The 21,871-nt window shown below is 43.7% G+C and overlaps 1 protein-coding gene across 1 annotated transcript in view; it reads right to left on the bottom strand.

Moving 5' to 3' along the window:
• The window catches only part of LOC144948136 (receptor-type tyrosine-protein phosphatase beta-like), a 113,929-nt gene extending 92,332 nt beyond the window's left edge, over nucleotides 1-21,597 (bottom strand). The window contains exons 1-4 of the mRNA XM_078877565.1: nucleotides 21,441-21,597; nucleotides 20,184-20,291; nucleotides 13,008-13,268; nucleotides 487-753 (exon numbers count right to left, since the gene is read on the bottom strand). Coding sequence (XP_078733691.1) covers nucleotides 487-753; nucleotides 13,008-13,268; nucleotides 20,184-20,291; nucleotides 21,441-21,597 — 793 coding nt within the window. The remainder of the gene's footprint in view (nucleotides 1-486; nucleotides 754-13,007; nucleotides 13,269-20,183; nucleotides 20,292-21,440) is intronic.
• Between the last annotated feature and the right edge of the window lie 274 nt (nucleotides 21,598-21,871).

Genomic DNA, 21,871 nt, shown 5'->3' with positions numbered 1-21,871 from the left:
TAGCCATGCCCATGCACCCATAGTATGACAAATTGCAAATTAAAAATAGGCATTTTTACCCTGTTTTCTGGCAACAAAACTGACACATTTTTACACGGAATCATGTTTGCATTAATCCCAATACCTGCGGTCAGATTGCAAACAAAAAACAACTCTGATAATGTATGCATTGTCCTTGAAATTGATTGGTCCACAACAGAGACAGCTTTTCTTGGAGCCCAGTCTCACATAGTGTTGGCGTCATCTGGTCCAGAAAGCAATGCTATATATTTTAATTTAATGTATAATTGTCTTCGAATTTAGATAAAATTATTCTTAACGTGGATCAAAACAATTTTTTTTAAACGACATTGTGATTGTTTACAAATGCCTTCTAATAAAATACCGAGATTATATTTGTGGTGATTGCTTTTGCTTGTGAAAATGCATTTCTTCTGTGGTGCTCACCCAAATGATTATCTGAATATAAACAATGCATATACTTACAGGTTCTATTCGTGACAATGTCTGACGGTTGGGAGTTGATGCCACTGTATACTGTTACAGAAGCGTTATAACTTCTACCAGGGACCAGATCAGTAAATGCTTGTGTTGTAACGGTGGAAGGCAAAATGAAGCTCTTCACTGCTGTTGCATTGTAGGTTTCATTTAAGTAGACCACGTAATAGTCAACGTCTGAAGTCGGAGCCACCCATGAGACTGTCATGGCTGTAGGGCTGTTGACGATGACGGTAACATTGACTTGTGGAGGAACTGCAATGTCAAATAAACATGGTTAGGACACACGAACTGCAAAGACTACTTACGTCATTAACTTAAGCCACTAAAGTGGCATGTAACACATTTATATACAACGATCACCATATATTTTGTATATATCCTCTTTTTTTGGTCCAACTATGTATTGATGAGAAAGGTACGTGTTTTTTGTTGCAACAATATAAGAACCCAGTATTTAGCATACACCCCAACAAGGGGAGGGGGGGTTACAAAAATTATGTGGACTGAGGCCCTCAATACTCCTGGGTCTATAAATGGGGAGGAGATTGGGCTAATTGACCTACATACGTACAGACTAAGGGAGGGAGCGTCAGTTATTATTAGTTAGTGAGGGGAGAATAACGGGTCGGTGACGAAAGTAGGGGAAGCCTCCACATGCCAAGTGGACTCAGCTGTCCTGCAGGGGGGAAGGAAGGCCATTCCTCAAGGGCCCACCTCCTCCCACTGACCTCAGTACATGTGTTGCGCCATAACAAGGCGCTGTAAGCAGCTTACCTGCCACAACGCTCACGGCCGACACGGGGCAGCCAAGAAAGAGCGAGATGAGTCGGGGTCGACCGAAGGTCAAACCCCCTCCCCCCTGGGGGGCCGTGACCGGAGGTTGACACCCAAGACCCCCTAGGGGCAGGGGGCTGAGGGGGGTGGGCTCCTCCCACCCCTTCCTAAGATCCCTTAAGATTTAAGACCCTCTTAAAAATTAAATCTTAAGGGGTGTAACCAGGAGGTTTCTACCAGTCTATTAGGAAGCCACTGGACCTATGCATGTTTACATGAAGGTTGAAGTCCTATTTCTTTAGAACTGCTTTTTGTGTGTTAGTTCGTTGTCCTTCCCTCGCAACTCTGATTAGCACGGTTGGCTACATATGGTGCAAACGAAGTTCAACATACATACAAGGGCAGGTGTGAAATTCTTCCGTATGGCTAATGTAGATGCAGAGCAACAACTACAATTTCACATTCAGGTTGTCAAGCCAGTTAACCGCGTCAGGAGAAGCGGAATGTATCACTGTGATGTCTCCTTTATATTTGTGGATCGGGCATTGGGTCGTCATATGTTGTAAAGTCTCTGTTCTGAATGACCACAGTCGCACACTGGACAGTCTTTAATTTTCCATTTGTGGATCAGGTATCCGCATTTACTGCCATGGTTTGTACAGATGCGGCTTAGAGTTGACCATGAGCTTTGTGGAATATCAAACCCATGGATATTCTGCATTGGGCCTTTCACAGGGTATTTGTGAGTTCTTTTGAACTCCATTCAGCTCTCCAGGGTTCATCGAGGTTGAACCTGCATTGTATAAGGGGAAGCACATTGGTTCTAATGGGCTTGTGTGACTTCAAGTAATGACGAGGGACGTTAGTGATGTGCTGATGAATGGCAAGGCGACTTTCCTCGATTCGCAGGACTCCCCGCATGGTTGCAGTTTTGCGGCGGATGGGTGGGGAAGGCATATTTAGCTGCACGTGCAGTCAGGTTGTTGGGGTCCGCTTCAGGGTTCCAATGAAACACCACATTGTAGTGTTTAGTTGAACATCAGCAAGTCGAGTGTGACAGCTTCTGGTCCATACTGATGCATAGTAATCGGCAACAGAGTACACAAGGGCCACCGTTGATGTCCTTAGCACTGGTGATGATACTCCCCAGCTTGTGCTTGCCAGTTTATAGACCAGGTTGACACTTGTTTTGATCTTGGCTTCATTCAGATATGTCAGAGTGGTGTCATGTCACACATTATTGCCACAGAAGGTAACTTTCAGACTGTGCGCTGGTCTTGAATTTCTTCTGGAATATGGTCTCAATGTGCATCGCATGTGCCAAAATTGGGTCACAGCAGCTGCATCAAGGCTGGAATCCCGCTTATTCTGCAGGGATCAGACTCTACAATTCTCTGGAGGATTATGTTTTCCAGGAGTTTTTAGGTCGTGCACATGAGTGATATTGGCCGAAAGCTTTCCAGGTTACCAGCTGGCTTTCCCAGTTTGGGTACGGCAATGATTATTGCCTCCTACAATACTTTTGGGATTCATCCTATTTTCATAGTTTTGGTGTACAGTTTTGCCAGGTCCCCTAGAAGCTAAGTGATGAAGGAATTTGTGGGGGTGGGCAGCCTTGTTTTTCTTCATTTCAGCCAGACCCTCCCTCACTTCCTCTGTGTTCATGGCGGTGGGGTCTTGTGCAGACAGTGAGGCCATTGTCTGGTGTAATTGGCAATGGATCTCTCACTTGATGTTTTTGTCAAACAGTCATTTTGTTTTCCAATAGTTTGGAGGCAATAAAGTTGGGCAGAACCCTTTCTGTCCAGTATTATGTTAGATTAGCAGAACCTATGTGTTGCAGTAGTGCCAAGGTATGGCAGCTGGAGTGAGTGAAGTCCTAGCTTTCAACACTCAATCCACCGCTTACATCTGGCTTAGTCTAAAGACTCCAGCAGGCTCTATCAAATATCTGGCTGCCCACCTGGATGTACTGTCGGAGCAGGTCCTAGGTTTCTTTTGTCCAGCAGGGAGTGGATTCTTTCTGGAAGCCTCGCGGGTTGCGCTTCTTTGTGGCTGCTGTAAGGAGGCTAATAAAATGATGATAGCATTCCGGTGGCGTGGGCATTTGACGCGCCACTCTCTCTACAGCCTCCTAATATTGGCCCCAGTCAACTTTGACTGGTTCCACCTTGGTAATCGTTTTTTACACAATCACGGGGATTTCGATGCCAATGTGGACAATTATGGGCCTATAGTGACTTTTGGGGAAGCTTGGAAGTATTTTGCAGGATCGGTGAAGTATGCTCCTACTTTGATTCTTGGAAACGATGGTGCTATGCAATGTAATAGTAAATCATATTAAACTTTGTCATCAACATCAGCCATGATCAGTCTACTTCTGAATGAAGGTTTCCCCAAGACATCAGCATCCCTGATGATTCTGTAATGTGACAGTCCATCTAGCGAATGCAATAAACTTATTTCATTTCTACATCTCCCGGATGCATAACACTCTCAGGCACGTTCCCTCCTATTGATGCCACTCAACCACTGGCCGTTATCCCTTCTAGTGACATGTCCTGTCTATTGGTGCATCCCAGCATGCACTTCTTCGAGTCTTTGAGCACTTTAAATTTTTCTTTGTAACACGTAGGCTTTCACGACCAATAATAGTCATTATAAATGTGTTTTTTAGATCTTTGCTTAGTTTTAAATAGAAATTCAGCTGCATATGTCTTGGGGTAATTTTTCTGTCATTACACATTTCACAAATACATTTTCTATTCAAAATGTACAATTTGCAAGTAGACAGGGTTGGTTTTAAATGCTCATGAAAATGGTTTTCAATTACGTGTTTGATATGTATATATGCTGTTTAAAGATTCATAATAAATGTTTTTGGGTTAGATCGCGTAATTATTTATAAATGTGTCGAAACCCTCCACCACCCAACATGGCCAATCAGTAATAGATTTGTCACGTAAACAAAATGCCAAATAGTTTACTACTTCAGCCCACCGGTGTGTTTGAAGAGTGAATCCACAACATTTACAATTTTAGTGCGACGTTTCGCTGGAAATTGCAGCCATCATCATCAGGCGATTTGCCAGAATAGTTAAGCCATCCACCTGCTTCTGGTCTTAACATTGACAGAGGCATCATTCCATGATTGAGGTATTTATGTCTGCATGGACATTTAGTGAATTTGTCCTTTGTTGTTAGTAAATAGGCAATTAAATAAGTAAAATTTGAGAAATTCCGCGTTAAAATAATACATAGTTCAAATTCGAATGTCCCTTAACATGGCTAACGTGATCACATCACATGTATTCCTCTATTTATGAACGAACAAGATGATGTATCCACAACTCTCACTGTCGCCTGATGATGCTAATTATAATTACCGGTGAAACGTCGTACTTGAATTGTAAATGTTGTGGATTTACTTTCGAATACCCGGATGTACTGTACTAGTGTAGTGACATGAAATGGTTTACTATGTAGCATAGTGATTGCTGCTGGTAGGGAGGGGGATCTGCAGAGTGAAGCAGCACTGATTGAAAGCAGGCCACCTTATAGACCGAGAAGGATCTAGGGTAAAGGTTACAAAGGGACGCATCGAGAGCCCGCTCGTAAGTTCCAGAAGGGGGGCGTGGCTGTGGCGGAACGAGGCCACGCTGACAGGATTAAAGGGGACCCTGAGTGAAGGCTCGGGGTCGCCGTCGTTGGAGTGGGATCCCCTCGTCGTCGTCGTCGCTGCTGTCGCCTTGGCCACTGTCGTTTCGTGCCTTCATCGTTGTAGTTGCCCACTTAATAATTGTGCTGCTAGTAGTAGTTGGCTGTCTTAGCTCAGCACCGTCAGTGTCAGATGGCTAGCTTTGGTTGTTGGCTAGCTACCAGTATAGCGTTGCGTTTAAGTGAGAGAGAGAGCGTTGTGTAACAGTGCAGAGTGTGTAACAGTGTGCTCGGTGTTAATTAAAGAATTGCCTCCAAGAGATACGTCTCCAAGTCATTCACTACACTAGTAACGAATCAGCATGTTCTGTTTATGTGACAAACCTTACTTATTGGCTGTATCAGGTGGTGGCGGGTTTAACTACGCATTCATATTTACACAATCTAGCTCAAAAAACCTGTTATATCCTCAACTTAAGCCACAAAACTGGCATGTAACACATTATATTCAACGATCACCATATGTTTTCTATATGCTCTCTTTTTTTTGTCCAAATATATATTGATGAGAAAAGTACGTGTTTTATTTGCAACAAAACAAGAGCTCACGTGAAGGTAACAAACGTGTGAATCGTGCATTTGTCTGTTTTAAATGCAGGAACAATGGCAGCATAGCATGGTGAAACGCTTTCAATACCAAATTAAGTAATACAATATGTAAGATACACAATGCAGTTATATATAGTGATATTTAGTAGCATACACAGATTAATGTCTATATTAATATAGTTTTAACAGTTGACTTCATCGGTACCACACAATATCTGTCCATAACCATATCTGACCAAGCTTAGAAGGACGCATTGGAAGCCTCCACAAATGGATCATTCCATGATTGAGGTATTCATTTCTGTATAAATACTGAGTAAATATATCCTATGTTGTTCGTGAACAAGTGATTAAATACGTAAATATTTGGACAAAATTCGAACGAAAATAAAACCTACAATCGAAATTATAATACTCTCAACATGACTGCACAGATTTTTATAACAAAAATAACAATAAATGTATAATCAAGGAAATACTCACAGCTCCTTTTAATAACGATGGCTGATGATTGGGAGTTGATGCCACTGTATGCTGTTACAGATATCTGGTAACTTCTACCAGGAACAAAACCAATGAAGCGCTGCATTGTAACATTGGAGGAAAAATTGAAGTGATATGCTGCTGATGCGTCGTTAGTTTCATTTAAGTAGACTATGTAGTAGTCAACATCTGAAATTGGAGCCACCCATGAGACCGTCATGGCTGTAGAGTTGTGGACGATGACGGTGACATTGACTTTTGGAGGCACTGCAATGTCAAATAAAATGATTGAGAGACGAAGTGAAAGGGCTAATTACGTAATTAACTTATGCCACTGAAGTGGCATATAACACATAAGTTACCACAATCACCATATATTTTGTATATGCCTTCTTCTTTTGGTCCAACTATATTATGAGGAGAAAAGTACGTGTTTTATTTGCAACAAAACAAGAGCCCAGTATAAGGCACGGACCGAAACAAAGGGGGGGGGGTACAAAAAATTACGTGGACTGAGACCCTCAATACCCCTGGGTCAATAGATGCGGAGTCGATAGGGTTCATTAGCCCACACACATGCGGTCTACAAGAGGTAGCGTAGGTTATTATTATATGGTGAGGGGAGAATTAAAGATCCGGGACAAAAGTTGGGGGAGCCTCCACATGCCAAGTGGAGTTGTCATAACAAAAGTCCCGCAGGGTAGTGACTGAATCCCAAGAGGGGGGAAGGAGGGCAATACCAACCTCCCTGCATGCACACCCCTCAACAAGCTCCACGGGGGTGGTAACCGCCCGACTCCGAACTCACTACTTATCCTCGTGCTTGTGTTATGATCACATGAGGGTTAAAAATAACTGTGCCAGAGTTTCCAAGAAGAAGGCCCATGATCGCTGCAGTTTACCAATTGCCTACCCAGCCATAATGTCAAGGGTTTACAATAAAATGGACGAACATTTTAAAACGCTGTTGATTTTAAGTCCCCAAAGGGTTGTTTCAATTGTCGGGCTGGGCTTTATACCGCAGACATTGATAAGGAGGTTCGTTGTATACGAGTAACCGAGGTCGGGTGAGGAGTCTCGATCCCATCACTATTGCATGTGTATGTATGTAGAACTTATTTGGCACTGTACGTAGCCAACCATGATAAACATGTGAATTGTGCATGCGTCTATTTTACATGCAGGGACAATGGCAGCATCATATGGTGGTACAACGTTTTCAATACCAAATTAAGCAATACAATATTAAGATACAAATGCGCTATCATATATAGCGATATAGTAGCATACACACATTTCTTTCTATTTTAATATAGCACGAACAGTTCACCACATTGGTACTTACAAGTTCTGCCCGTTACCACATCTGACTCATATGAAAAGGTTGTGTTTGAAGCCTGCACAGACACGGAGTAGTTCCTTCCAGGAACCAGGCCAGTAAATGTTTCCGTTGATGAGTTAATAGGCAATGTTGTAACCAAATATCCACTCGCAGTCTCTCGCAAGTAGGCCGAGTAGGAGAACAATTCCGGGAGAGAAGTCGTCCCTGAGACTGTCATGGTCGTGGTAGTCTTGTTGGTGATGGTTAAAACGATGAAACTTGGCACTGCAAAAGGCATGGGTGACATTTTAGCAATTAGTATTGTAATTATTTTAAGAAAAAATGGTCAAATTATTAATAGACAGACGAATTGAAAACATTTCTAACTGTGGATGTAATAACCACCCTTTATGAAAGTACTGTATGTAAATCTAATTATTTTAAATGGAATGTGTCAATAAATTGTTTCATTTGTAATATTAATTGAACAATTCCTATGAGTACCTGGAGTTGAATATTCATTGTTTAATGGATTTACGATTCACCTGTGAATTTAAAAACGTGAGAATATTGTATTGAATTAATATTTGATGTTTAGATTGTATTTTTTTAGGTAGAAGAAATAACATATCACAAAAAATGTTGGGAATGTCATCTGAACACGCATAGGATGCTGAGATTCCAGTTACGTGTTGCTGTTAGACACATTTGGTGTGTAAGTTATTATTTTCTCCTGGCCTGCATACATTTTCGGCCAATTTAAGTTAGTTTTATCTATTCAAATAATAATTTAGTTAATTTTACATTTATTATTTTAGCAGGTAATACCCTCTGATCTATGTACTATACACTGTAGATCTTTTTCAGAAGTGACCAAGCCAAAACTTATAGCTCAATGAAGTGACTTCTCACGTGGAAATTTGTTGTTGAATCCAATTTAAACTTTCAAATATCAGTTTTAGGATAAACTTTCGAAATAATGCATGAAACACATATATTAAATTGATCTTATGTGGATAAAGAATAAATGTATTGCTAGCAATGAACAATGTTCTTGGGTATGCAATAACAAGACAACAGAGCACAAATACGTGTTGACCAACACACATTCATTTAAGTAACCTTGCAAGCAGATGACTGAGGCATCTTCATAGTGGCCGCAGTTGTGCGTCCCCCAGGGATGATGACTACAGTCGGAAAGCTGAGTCTCATAACCAGAGCACTGAACATCGTCGAGCCAGATAGGGCCACTGCCCAATCCAAAGTAAGCCAATGACACGGCAAAGCCAGTGAGCCCACAACCCAGCTGACGACACACGACCTTGGCATCTTGTGGGCTCCAGAGGTCGTCACACACCGTGCCCCACTGGCCATTGTAGAACACCTCCACCCGGCCCTGACATGCGGTGTTACTCCCAGCCAGCCGAATTGGCAAGTCTAATTTAAACACACACAAACACACAAATGGGTACAGTCATGTAATGATTCGCCTACCATGCGGTGTGATAAATTGTCACAATTCGGGGTAATGATTCCGTTTAATAATTCATGGATTTTTTTTTACAATATTCATTGTGAATGTATTGGATAAACTCTTATTGGCTACAGAGGTCACATGTAATTATTACACTCAATGTATACGAATATTAAAAAAGCGTTTCTCAAACTCACAATGTAATGCATGCAGTGTGATGCAATAATCGTTGCATCAGCATGTGCCTATTATGTCAGAATACGCGTGGCTGAATATTAGAGTTAAAGGCACTGCATCTTGATCGCTAGGCAACATGTTTAAACGAGTGTCTATTGGCCATCATGATGAGGTATGCATTGATATATATTTGCCCATATGACTGAGAGGAGTTGCTTCATTATTTGACGGTCAAGATTATGGGCTTTCAGATGCGCGTCTGCACCCGTCTGAAACGATCTTGCAATATTAGGGAGCCACTGGGCCTATGCACTTTTACATGCAGGTTGAAGTCCTATTTATTTAGAACTGCTTTTTGTGTGTTAGTTCGTTGTTCTTCCCTCGCAACTCTGATTAGCACGGTTGGCTACATATGGTGCAAACAAAGTTCAACATACATACAAGGGCAGATGTGAAATTCTTCCGTATGGCTAATGTAGATGCAGAGCAACAACTACAATTTCATATTCAGGTAGTCAAGCCAGGTAACCGCGTCAGGAGCAGCGGAATGTATCACTGTGATGTCTCCTTTATATTTGTGGATCGGGCATTGGGTCGTCAAATGTTGCACAGCCACTGTTCTGAATGACCACAGTTGCACACTGGACAGCTTTACATTTTCCATTTGTGGATCAGGTCTGCGCATTTACTGCCATGGTTTGTGCAGATACGGCTAAGAGTTTACCATGAGCTTTGTGGAACATCAAACCCATGGATATACTGCATTGGGTCTTTCACAGGGTATTTGTGAGTGTCTTCTTGGTTCCTTCGGTAAAGTCACGTAGAAGGAAAATAATAAAATAATAAAAATTAAACATAATAAAATAATTCTCACGACGTTTCGGCTACAACGCAAGCAGCCGTCCTGTGGCCGAAACGTCGTCAGAGTTATTTTATTATGTTTTATTTTCATTATTTTCCTTCTACGTGTCTTTACCGAAAGAACCAAGAAGATAGAAGATGAATCCCTGCAGTCACGAAAGCTTTAAATCGAAATATTTGTGAGTGATTTTGAACTCCATTCAGCTCTCCAGAATTAATCGAGGTTGAATCTGCATTGAATAAGGGGAAGCACATTGGATCAAAAGGGCTTGTGTGACTTCAAGTAATGACGAGGGACGTTAGTAAATTACTGATGAATGGCAAGGCGAGTGTCCTCGATTTGCAATACTTCCGCATGTTTGCAGCGTTGCGGCGGATGGGTGGGGAAGGCATATTTAGCAGCACGGGCAGCCAGTGTGTTGGGGTCCACTTGAGGGTTCCAATGATACACAACTTTGTAGTGTTCAGTTGGACATCAACAAGTCGAGTGGGACAACTTCTGGTCCATTGGCGCATAGTACTCGGCTACAGAGTACACAAGGACCATCATTGATGTCCGTAGCACTGGTGCTGATACTCCCTAGCTTGTGCTTGCCAATTTCTGGCCCAGGTTGACCCTTGTTTTGGTCTTGGCGGCTACGTTTTTCAGGTGGTCGTAGAATGTTAGTGTAGGATCCAGCTTCATTCAGACAGATCGGAGTAGGGTCGTGTCGCAGTGTTGCCGCAGAATGTCACTTTCAGAGCGTTCACTGGTCTTGGATTTCTGGAATATAGCCACAATTTTTTTCGCTAGGGCCAAAATTTAGTCACAGTAGCTGCATCCAAGACAAAATCCAGCTTGCTCTTCATAGATTAGACTCGACAAGGGGGTGATTCTCAGGAGGATGATGTGTTCCAGGAGTTTATAGGTCGTGCACAGGAGTGATATTGGCCTATAGCTTCCCGGGTCGACCATTGCCTTCTGCCATGCTTTTGGGATGCATCCCGTTTTCATGGTTTTGGTGTACAGTTTTGCCAGCCATTGGAGTCCCCTAGGGCCTAAGTGATGGAGGAATTTTGGGGAGATACCATCTAGCCTAGAAGCCTAGAAGGGCCTTTCCAACCGGTGGGCTGCCCAACTGGCTGTACTGTCGGAACAGGTCCTGTGTCTCTTTTGTCCAGCAGGGGCAGTCTTTCTGGAAGCTTTGGGGGATGTTCTTCTTTGCAGCTGCAGTAAGGAGGCCAATAAAAGGGTGATAGTGTTCCGCTGTTATGGAAATGACTCACCACTCTTTATATTGGTCCCAGTCAGCTTTGACCAGGTTGCACCTTGGTAATAGTTTCGACACAATCACAGGGATTTTGATGCCAGTGTGGGTGATGATGGCCCAATGTTGACTTTTGGGGAAGTTTGGAAGTATCTTGTGGGTTGTGTGAAGTGTGCTCCCACGTTGATCTTTGGAAACGATGCTGCTATGCAATATAATACTAAATAATGAAAAGCTTTGTCATCAACATCAGCCGTGATCAATATAGGTATGGATGGAGTCCTCCATAGGACATCAGAATCCTTCATTAATTCTATAACGGAACAGTCCATCTAGCTCTTGCAGTAGAACTGATTTTATCGTTCCATCTCCAAGGTGAATACACTCCCATGCACGCTCCCTCCTTTTGATGCACTCAACCACTGGCCATCGTCGCTTCTAATAGCATGCTCTGTCTCCCAGCCTGCACTTCTTCACGAGTCTTTGAGCACGTTTCATATTTTGTCCATTAATACCCCTGTTTATTAAACATAGATTATAGCATTCGGTTTGCAATGAAAACTAATTATCCTGTTTTAACATGCTAAAATGTTTTGTTTTCATTACTTAATCATCATTTAGGTCTGCTTTCTAAAGCTGCACTATATAGCAAATGTTAAATTTGTTCTTCCATTTCCCCGAGGCTCCGTAATTATTTCATTCAAAGAATACATGGTAATGACATCGAGACTGTTGTTGAAGATGCCTATGGAATGCAATAGATCATTGTCGTTGATCACTTGCAGGAACAGCATGCTCCATACACCGTCGGGGAGAGACCAACTGCAGGATATATTTTCCGTGGAATATGGGAAGCAAGAAAAGTCTCTGACAGATGCTGGATGTGGGGGAAAAAGGTCGGTGAATGGGATAGTTGCGGGGGGGGGGTAGGGGATATAGGATTGCTGAAGATGAAACTTACTGCTGATGTTACCAATGAACATTAATCAAACCCATTTGATTCCTGACACAGTCGCAAAAACAATTGAGACATGGCAGGGGCTCAGTTATGAGCATGTGCGTGCATGTGAAACACAGTTGGTGCCTAAAATTGTCGACTACATTGGCAATGCGTCCGTGCCATCATTGGCCCTGATTCCCCTCGGTGCTCCTCTCCATTTATTATCATGCGTTTAGAGTATTTGGCTGCTATAAGTTTCCACATGATTATAAGCCACTTCGTTTATCTATCAATTATGATTGCCAGGTCGCTTCTGAAAAAGTGCTACAAAGCTCAGTGGGCCTTAAATGTTACAATTAAATTAGTTTATCGTTGTGCGTGCCGGGATTACATATCTGTATGATGATAGATAACCGGGCCTTTTCTCGTGTGGCCCTATGGCTGTAGAGTTCACATCCTCTGGACGTTCACTATGCTGACTCCCTAGCTTTATTTAAATCGTGCCTTAATACGCACTTATTTTAAAGGAAATTTCTATTCCTTGAATCTTTTAATTTGAGGTTTGATTTTATTGGGTTGAGCCTGCACGTGTGTGTTGTTTGTACATCGCCTTCTGAACTCTTGGAGCAAGGCGCATTAGCAGTGTAAATGAATGGTATTAAATCATTATTACCAGGCTCAGGATTACGTCTGCCTACTTTAAAACAGCCAAAATCACATCCTTACGTGTTTTTGACCTACTTACACCAGAAGAGAATATTGGCCTGTCAAAATGACCAGTGTGAATCGTGTATGTCTATTTTAAAAACAGGGGCAATGGCAGCATTACATGGTGGTGAAACGTTTTCCATACCAAATAATGTAATACAGTATATTATACGCAATGTACTTGTGATATATAGTAGCATACGCACGACTGTCTAAATTAATATAGTCCGATCAACAGACTGTATAGGTACTTACAAGTTCTGTCCATTACCACATCTGACCAATATGAGACAGACCCATCGGAAGCCTGCACGGACACAGAGTAGTTCCTTCCAGGAACCAAGCCAGTAAATGTTGTCACGTTTGAGTAAATCTGGAATGTTGTAACCAAGTTTCCACTCGCAGTCTCTCTCAAGTAGGCCCAGTAAGAGAACGAGTCTGGGAGATAAGTCGTTCCTGAGACTGTCATGGTCGTGGTAGTCTTGTTAGTGATGGTTAGAACGATGTAACTTGACACTGAAATGGCCACATACAAGCAAGACATGTAATGGCATGTTTAGTTATTTTACAATGATTAAAGCGAATCATGAGAAAGACCAATTGCAATCAATGGCAGAATCATGTGGTGGTGAAACGTTTTAAATACTAAATAAAGAAATACAACGTGTAATTTATGCAATGCACTTGCATTATGTCGTAGCATACACTGATTACTGTCTATATTAATCTAGTCTGAACAGTTTACCACAATGGAACTTACAAGTTCTGTCCATTAGCACATCTGACCAATATGAGACAGATCCATTGGATGCCTGCACAGACACAGAGTAGTTCCTTCCAGGAACCAAGCCAGTAAATGTTGTCACGTTTGAGTAAATCTGGAATGTTGTAACTAAGTTTCCACTCGCAGTCTCTCTCAAGTAGGCCCAGTAGGAGAACGAGTCTGGGAGATAAGTCGTTCCCGAGACTGTCATGGTTGTGGTCGTCTTCCTCATGATTAAAACGATGTAAATTGACACTGAAATGGCCACATACAAGCGAGACATTTAATGGCATGTTTAGTTATTTTATAATGGTTAAAGCAAATCATGAGCAAGACCAATTGCAAACAATGGCAGCATCATGTGGTGGTGAAACGTTTTGAATACTAAATAAAATAATACAACGTGTAATATATGCAATGCAGTTGTAATATGTAGTAGCATACACATATTACTGTTTATATTAATCTAGTCTGAACAGTTGACCAGAACGGAACTTACACGTTCTGTCCATTACCACATCTGACCAATATGAGAATGACCCATCGGAAGCCTGCACGGACACAGAGTAGTTCCTTCCAGGAAACAGGCCAGTAAATGTTGTCACGTTTGAGTAAATCTGGAATGTTGTAACCAAGTTTCCACTCGCAGTCTCCCTCAAGTAGGCCCAGTAGGAGAACGAGTCTGGGAGATAAGTCATTCCTGAGACTGTCATGGTCGTGGTAGTCTTGCTGGTGATGGTTAGAACGATGTAACTTGACACTGAAATGGCCACATGCAAGCAAGACATTTAAAGGCATGTTCAGTTATTTTACAATGGTTAAAGCGAATAATGAGAAAGATCAATTGCAAACAATGGCATCATCATGTGGTTGTGAAACGTTTTTAATACTAAATAAAGTAATACAACGCGTAATATATGCAATGCACTTGTAATATGTAGTAGCATACACAAATTACTGTCTATATTTATCTAGTCTGAACATTTCATCACAATAGTAATTACAAGTTACGTCCATTACCACATCTGACCAATATGAGACGGACCCAAAGGAAGCCTGCACAGCCACAGAGTAGTTCCTTCCAGAAACCAAGCCAGTAAATGTTGTCACGTTTGAGTAAATCTGGAATGTTGTAACCAAGCTTACACTCGCAGTCTCTCTACAACCGGCCCAGAAGGAGAACGAGTATGGGAGATAAGTCGTTCCTGAGACTGTCATGGTTGTGGTAGTCTTGCTAATGATGGTTAAAACTATGTAACTTGACACTGAAATAGCCACATGCAAGCAAGCCATTTTAATGGCATGTGTGTTTGACAATAGAAATGGAACACTTTTAATTATCTCCTCGTGCAGCAATAGAGTAAAGTGTGGTTTTGTAAAGGTTCTTATGTGCTGTGCGCTATATCAATGCACGTGTACACCAGCATGTGATACTGAGTCGGGCCTGTAGGTGGCTGGCAGGGTTATTGAGTACGGTTGAGATTTTCTGTGTGTAAAATACGTGCTGTTGCATTTTACAGGTAAAGGACCTATTTGTTGGTTTTGATGGTTATATAAATGTTCTAGTCTTTAACCTTGGCTGTGAATTGGTAAATTTTGATTCATTCAATCGGAGGGGGTTTAGGACTGAACACTGTAAAGGATGACATACTGTAGTTAACATTGGTAATTCTTTAACCCTAATACTATTTATTTTATAACCATAGCAATGCACCCCTAGTATGACTAGTTGCAATTATATTAAGAAAATAACACATTTACAATAGTAAGTTGTACAATGGTGACAAGTACCGTAAGTATAAAGTACATATACAGTGCAGATAATGTGTAAGATATCAGTATAAGTGGATGGTATGGATATACATACAGCTTTGGATTAAAGTAATATTCGAATAGTTAAGTTTAAAAGTTATGATTAAAGACAAATATACTTTATCAGCAGTGAAATGGATTTAAGGGAAACTGTTATTGAGTAACCTGAGACTGTACACCAGTCACGTGGTTAATGGCGACTTGGTTGGAAACATCTGTGTGTAACACACGTAATGTTGCAAGTTACAGATTAATGAATGCGTTTGCCCTCGGGTTGCAACACCTGCCTACGTCCTTCATTTCGAGTGTACAACATATGTTGGCGAGCCTGGCAGAATAGTTTCCCAAAGTTCACCGACAGGGTTCAACTCTTCCAACGAGATGGACCAAGAAATTGTACGGGCACCATATGTAAAGACAATCGTGCAATGATCTGAACGGTCTTCACATCATGGCACTGGAACAGCTGCAGGATGAGGTCAATGCTGCCTTGGATCAGCTGCAGAGAGCCCAGCTCAAGGAAACTTGTAGATGTTTGAAGTGTTTCCATGATTATGAGACTGGTGAAAATAATAGCAGACAGGCTTTAGTTCGTATGGCAGAAATAGTACTCGATGAAGATGAAGACTAAGAAGATTTTGAAGCCTGTGCATGTGTTCAAAACCTGCTGTCTTTCATTGAGACAATACAGCAGAAAGACTAAGACAGCAAGGGAACAGGTCAAACAGTGCCACCATCAAAACTCTCTGAAGATATGGATGATGAAATACAAGAGTCACAACAATATTCCAGAAAAACCCTTGAGGAAAAGAAAACCTCAAGTGAAGGTGGAACAAGAACCAGAGCAGCATTGGATCTAGTACGAATGGCCAGACCAGGGAATATGCCAGAAGTCATAATATGGAGATAATTCAGGATCTGTTGGCAGATTGGTGAAGGAGAGTATAAAAACAAGTTATCTTACACCAATCTGATGCAGGATCGATGGAGGAATCCGTAAGGGCCATGCTGAGTCTGACATCATTGAGGTAGTTATCACAGCAATCAGTCCTGGTCTGAATTTGAGGCAAATGCTAGAAATAAAAACTGATTTGACTATTTATAAGTTAAAACCCATTTTGAAGGGACAATGTAGAGAACAAAGCATTAGTTGATGAATATTTCTCAGGAGCCAAGAGAATCTGCACAAAACTTTTTGTTCGGAGCTATCGAATTAAAAGACTGACGAGCAGAAGACAGATTGGAAGAACTACCTGGCCAAGGTAGTTCATGGTTATAACTGTACTCGTAGTGAACCAACATGGTTCTAAACTTTTTTTATCCTGTTTGGGAGGTCTCCAAATCTGTAAGTGGATCTTATTTTTGGTTTCGAACACCAGGGAGAGAGAGGGTCGTATACGCAATAAGTGGAGAAGTGGAGACAGCGGATGGTGGAAGCCTACAGAATAGCATCCAACTGTGCAATAAATTAACAGAAGGGCCAGTATAACGAAAAAAATCCATGGGGCAGAGCTACAACAAGGCAATCATGTCCTGGTGAGAAATATGAGTGAGAAAGGGGGACCGGGCAAAATTCGCTCCTACTGGGAGGACAAGGTGTTTAGTGTCATTGTGAGAAAAAGTAATGCCAGCCCAGTTTATGAGGTCAAACCATCGAGTGGTAAAGGGAAAACCGATATTATTCATCGGAATTTGCTGCTACCTTGTGACTTCCTCCCAATTGAGCAGCCATCACAAAAGAAACAGAGTAAGAAGGCAACAAAGAAACCCACCAAACAAGGACAAGAGGCATATGTAAAGACACGCAGGAACCAACAGACAGTGAGTTGGAAACGGATAAAGAATTTGAGCTTTCAACAGTTAACCAAAAACTGATGAGCAAGCTTCAGTAATACAGGACACGAAGTCACCATTGAACCCAGAAGCTGAAGAATTCTACCCACACAAGACAGAGGGTGAACAACAGTTATCGTCAGCAGTCGAGGAACATGTATCCCTAGCTGGTACAGAGAGCAGTGAGACGATTCAGAGAGTGAATATCAGTTAACTGAAACAACTGAGGGACAGATCTTGCCGAAGGCATCAGGATACATTGAGACCGATTTAGCTGTAAATAATGAATCAGTTGAGTCCTGCAAGTGAATCTGCAACGAACTTGGAAAATAATGATGAAGAGGATGAGAGTAGTCATCACAACAAGAGACTCCACCCTCAAAGAGAGAGAAGACAGCCAAAGACACTCACCTATGAAAAATTGGGCTAACCTACCATTGTGAGAAGGAGCCCGGTAGCACAAGAGATAACTGTTGGTTGCTACTGGAGACCATGGCGAAACAAGGGACTTTTATCTACAACATCGAGATTAAGAGAAAATATGTGCATTGATCATATGTTTGTTAAGTTGTTTCATGTTTTTTTGTAAGTGGTATGTTTAATATGTTAAGAAGGAGTTATTGCTTAAGATGAGATATGAAACAATAATGATGATAAAAAAGGTCTAAAGTATGTTGGTAGAGCGATTAGTAAGTACCTAAGAGCTAAATTCCACAGGGCATTGACAAGCTGGAACGGATGTTTTTCTTAACAAGTACTGGGAAAAGCATCCTAACCAGTTCTGGTGAGTAAAATGTGTAGCATGGTTTAATAATACCAGAGTATCTGGTAATTCTAAAAGCATAATACAAAGCTCGGTCTCCTATCTCTCTGTGCACAAAGAGTTGGAGCTAACCCAAAATAGAGAGCTTAGCTCTGTACACTGTAATATGACGTACTGTATTTAATACTGGTAATTATATAACCCTAATACTGTTTATTCTATAAACATGCCCATGCACCTAGAGTATGGCTACTTGCAATGCTTTTAAGAATAGAACACGTGTACAGTAGTAAGTTGTACAATGGTGACAAGTAAAGTACATATACAGTACAGATAATGGGTGTAAGATATCAATATAAGTAGATGATATAGATAGACATACAGCTTAGGATTAAAGTAATATTCGAATAGTGAAGTTTAAAGGTTTTGATTAAAGACAAAGATGGTTTATCAGTAATGGAATGGGTTTAAGGGAAAATTCTATTGAGTAACCTGACGTGTACACCAGTCACGTGGTTAATGGCGACTCGGTTGATAATTTCTGTAATACGTGCTGTTGCATTTTACAGATTATCACAATAAATTGATCAACACACACTCTTGCTTAAGTAACCTTGCAAGCAGATGACTGAGGCATCTTCAGAGTGGACGCTGTTGTGAATCCCCCAGGGACGATGACTACAGTCGGAAAGCTGAATCTCATAACCAGAGCACTGAACATCGTCGAGAAAGATAGGGACACTGCCCGGTCCAAAGTAAGCATTTGACACGGCCACGCCATTGAAGCCACAACCCAGTTGACGACACACGACCTTGGCATCCTACGGACTCCAGATGTCGTCACAAACCGTACCCCACTCGCCATTGTAGAACACCTCCACCCGACCCTGACATGCGGTGTTACTCCCAGCCAGCCGAATTGACACGTCTAATTTAAACCCACACAACACACAAATGGGTACAGTTATGTAACCATTCGCCTACCCTGCGGTGTGATAAATTGTCACAATTCGGGGTAATGATTCCGTTAAATAATTAATGGATTTTTTTTTCAAAATTCATTATGAATGTACTGGATACATTTTTATTGGCTGCAGAGGTGACACGGAATGATTACACACAATGTATACGAATATTAAATAAGCGTTTCTCAAACTCACTATGTAATGCATGCAGTGTAATGCAATAATCGTTGTGTAGTATTGTAAATTACGGCGGGAGACCAATTGACGGGTAGCACACTTTATTAACACTTGTTTTGCCACAATAACACGTGTGGTCACTACAGCTCACGCTACACGTTCCACCCGATACGTGTGGTTACTACAGCTCACGCTACACGTTCCACCCGGCTATACACACACAGGCATTCCAGCCCCGTATCATCTGGGGGAACCTACAGACCCACCCCAGCTTGGGTATGGGTCACGACCACTGGGTCCCGCGGCCCGGCCCTCACACGGACATCCGGCCCCGGGTCCCAAGGTCCCGCCTCTGAGCCACACAGGGTCCCGGTCCTTACAAGGACAGCGGGACTAGGTGTCTCAGGGCCCTATCTCTTCCTCCTCCGTCTTCCATCTTCACTGGTCACCAACTCCTCGAGCGTCCGCGCTCACCGCCTTATATAGCCCTCCGCTCCCGAGGAGACGGACCCTATGCGGACCGCGATGTGAGCACCCACCCTAGTCGACCAATCACCACGGGCTGCCACACGATCCCTTTTTCCAGCTTGTGTCAGCGCACACAACCAATCACCACGCGCTGCCACACGATCCATCACTGTCAGCGCGCGTCACCACTACACAGCCAATCACCACGCGCTGCCCCACGATCCCTACTGCCAGCACGTATCACCCCTACATCACCCCCTCCCACATAGCTCGCAGCCGGCCCAGCTGCTAAACAACAACAACAACAACAAAAAAAACCCCACTCCCCAAGTGTGCCCCGTAACACAACAACAACGCAAAACAACGACACAACACAACACAACAACAACCTATGTACAAACCGACGAGCAACACAATAAAAGTTATTCCGAAAAAACAGACGTGTCCAGTGTCTCCTTGACTACCGATCCCCCTTCCGCTCGCTCCTTGAACAGGGTGATAGAGCGGTCGAACGGACTGGGAACGTAGTGACGAGACGCTCCGGCCGCGTCGGCCCGCATCCCCACCCCATTTATTTGGTCAGGAAAAGTTGGGCGACCTAGCGCGAGTCCGCCTGGCCGGTCCGTCGTATGGGACGGGATGCAGTCGACCGTCCGGTGGCTCCGGCAGCCCAGGAAGGCACGGTTCGGGCCTGGAAGAACCGGCCGTGCCGCGGGGATCCGGTCGCCGGTGGTCGGCAGCCATCAGTTCCAAGACACCTGGGAGCGGATGAGGCGAAGACATGTGAGGATCAGGCGGAGACATTTCCCTCCCCGGGTCATCGGTCACATCACATGCTCGGTCCTCACGACATAAAGAAAGGCCATATGGAGGCGAGATCGGTTTCAGCCGGGAGGGGTGAACGTACCAACGGCGCTTTCCCCATATTATCTGAACACACTGGGGGCGTGCAACCCGCACGACCTCCACGGGTCCCCGCCATGGCCTCAAAAATTTAGGCGACGTAGCCAAAGGTGCATGAGGGCAGTGCAGCCAGGCCCTATCGCCTGGTTTCTAATCGTGCACGGACACCTTCCGTGCACGCAAGCGCTCGTTGGCGATTTGCCGAGATCTCGAATTAAGCCGTGCGGCCTCCCGTGCCTCGGCAAGTTTTGCAATGTTAAATTTAATATGGTCGGCCAATTTGGAATTAGGCCGTGGCACGGAAAGTCCCAGCTGAGTCTCCATGGGCGGATCGGCCTCCCGACAGTACATCAGATAAAATGGGGAGAACCCCGTAGCTGCATGGGGGGCCATTCTATACGCGGCGAGGACCCCCGGGACCTGCAAGTCCCAGTCAACCTGTGCCTCACACACCTGCTGGCACAACATGGAAGTTAAAGTCCTGTGGAGTCGCTCCACCATCCCGTCAGTATGTGGGTGGTACGGTGAGGTACGCACCTTTTTAGTACCCAAAAGGTCGCACACCTCCTGCAGCAATTTACTCGAAAAATTCTTTCCCTGGTCGGTCAGCAAGCGTTCGGGAGCCCCCTTGTCCAAGACGTAGCCCTGGACACAGGCGTCCACCACGGCCGCCGCCGACTGGTTGGCGAGTGGCCACGCCATAGGCCATCGGGTAAAGTATTCTACACCAACCAACAGGTACTTGTTACCCCTAGGCGTGACAGGAAAAGGCCCCAAAATATCCAGAGCAACGAGCTCGTTAGTGCGCGAGACCTGAATAGACTGCAGCGGTGGATTTGGTGCAACGGGCGGTGGTTTCCGTTTGGCGCAATCCACACACCCCTTCAGTATATTGAACACATCGCTCCCCATCCCCGGCCAATAATAGTCACGCTGGAGCAGAGCAAGCGTTTTGTTTACCCCCAGATGCAAGAGGTGTTCGTGTGCGGCCAGAACAACTTTGCCCCGCATAGCGGAAGGCACGACGAGTGCGTGCAGCCGGAACATATTGTCCCATCTCATTAGCAGGCCCTGCTTGAGCAGCCAGGAGCCAGCTCGCTTTCGACCCTCCTTGGGACCCCCCGCCCTGCGACGCAACGCGAGCAGGGAGCTGTCAGCCATCTGGAGTCGGCCCCACTCAACGAGAGACAGTGAGAGTAGCGAGTCCCCGCCCGCAGGGGTAGCGGGAACGTCAACCATCGGCGCATTCGCGGCTGCGACCAACTCACTCTCGGGTACAGCACCTGGCGGTTTACAGCGCGCCGACCCCATCAAGCACGCACATTCGGGACGAGGCGGCAACCGCGACAGGGCATCCGCATTGGTGTGGCGCAACCCCTTACGGTAAGTGGTCGTAAATTGATAGTCCTGGAGGACTTCCAACCACCGTGACAAT

Source organism: Lampetra fluviatilis, chromosome 48 (genome assembly GCF_964198595.1).
Source record: "Lampetra fluviatilis chromosome 48, kcLamFluv1.1, whole genome shotgun sequence".
In the NCBI taxonomy this organism is placed as follows: Eukaryota; Metazoa; Chordata; class Hyperoartia; order Petromyzontiformes; family Petromyzontidae; genus Lampetra; species Lampetra fluviatilis.
The sequence above is the reverse complement of the archived record's forward strand: the minus strand, read 5'-3'. Positions and strand labels throughout refer to the sequence as shown.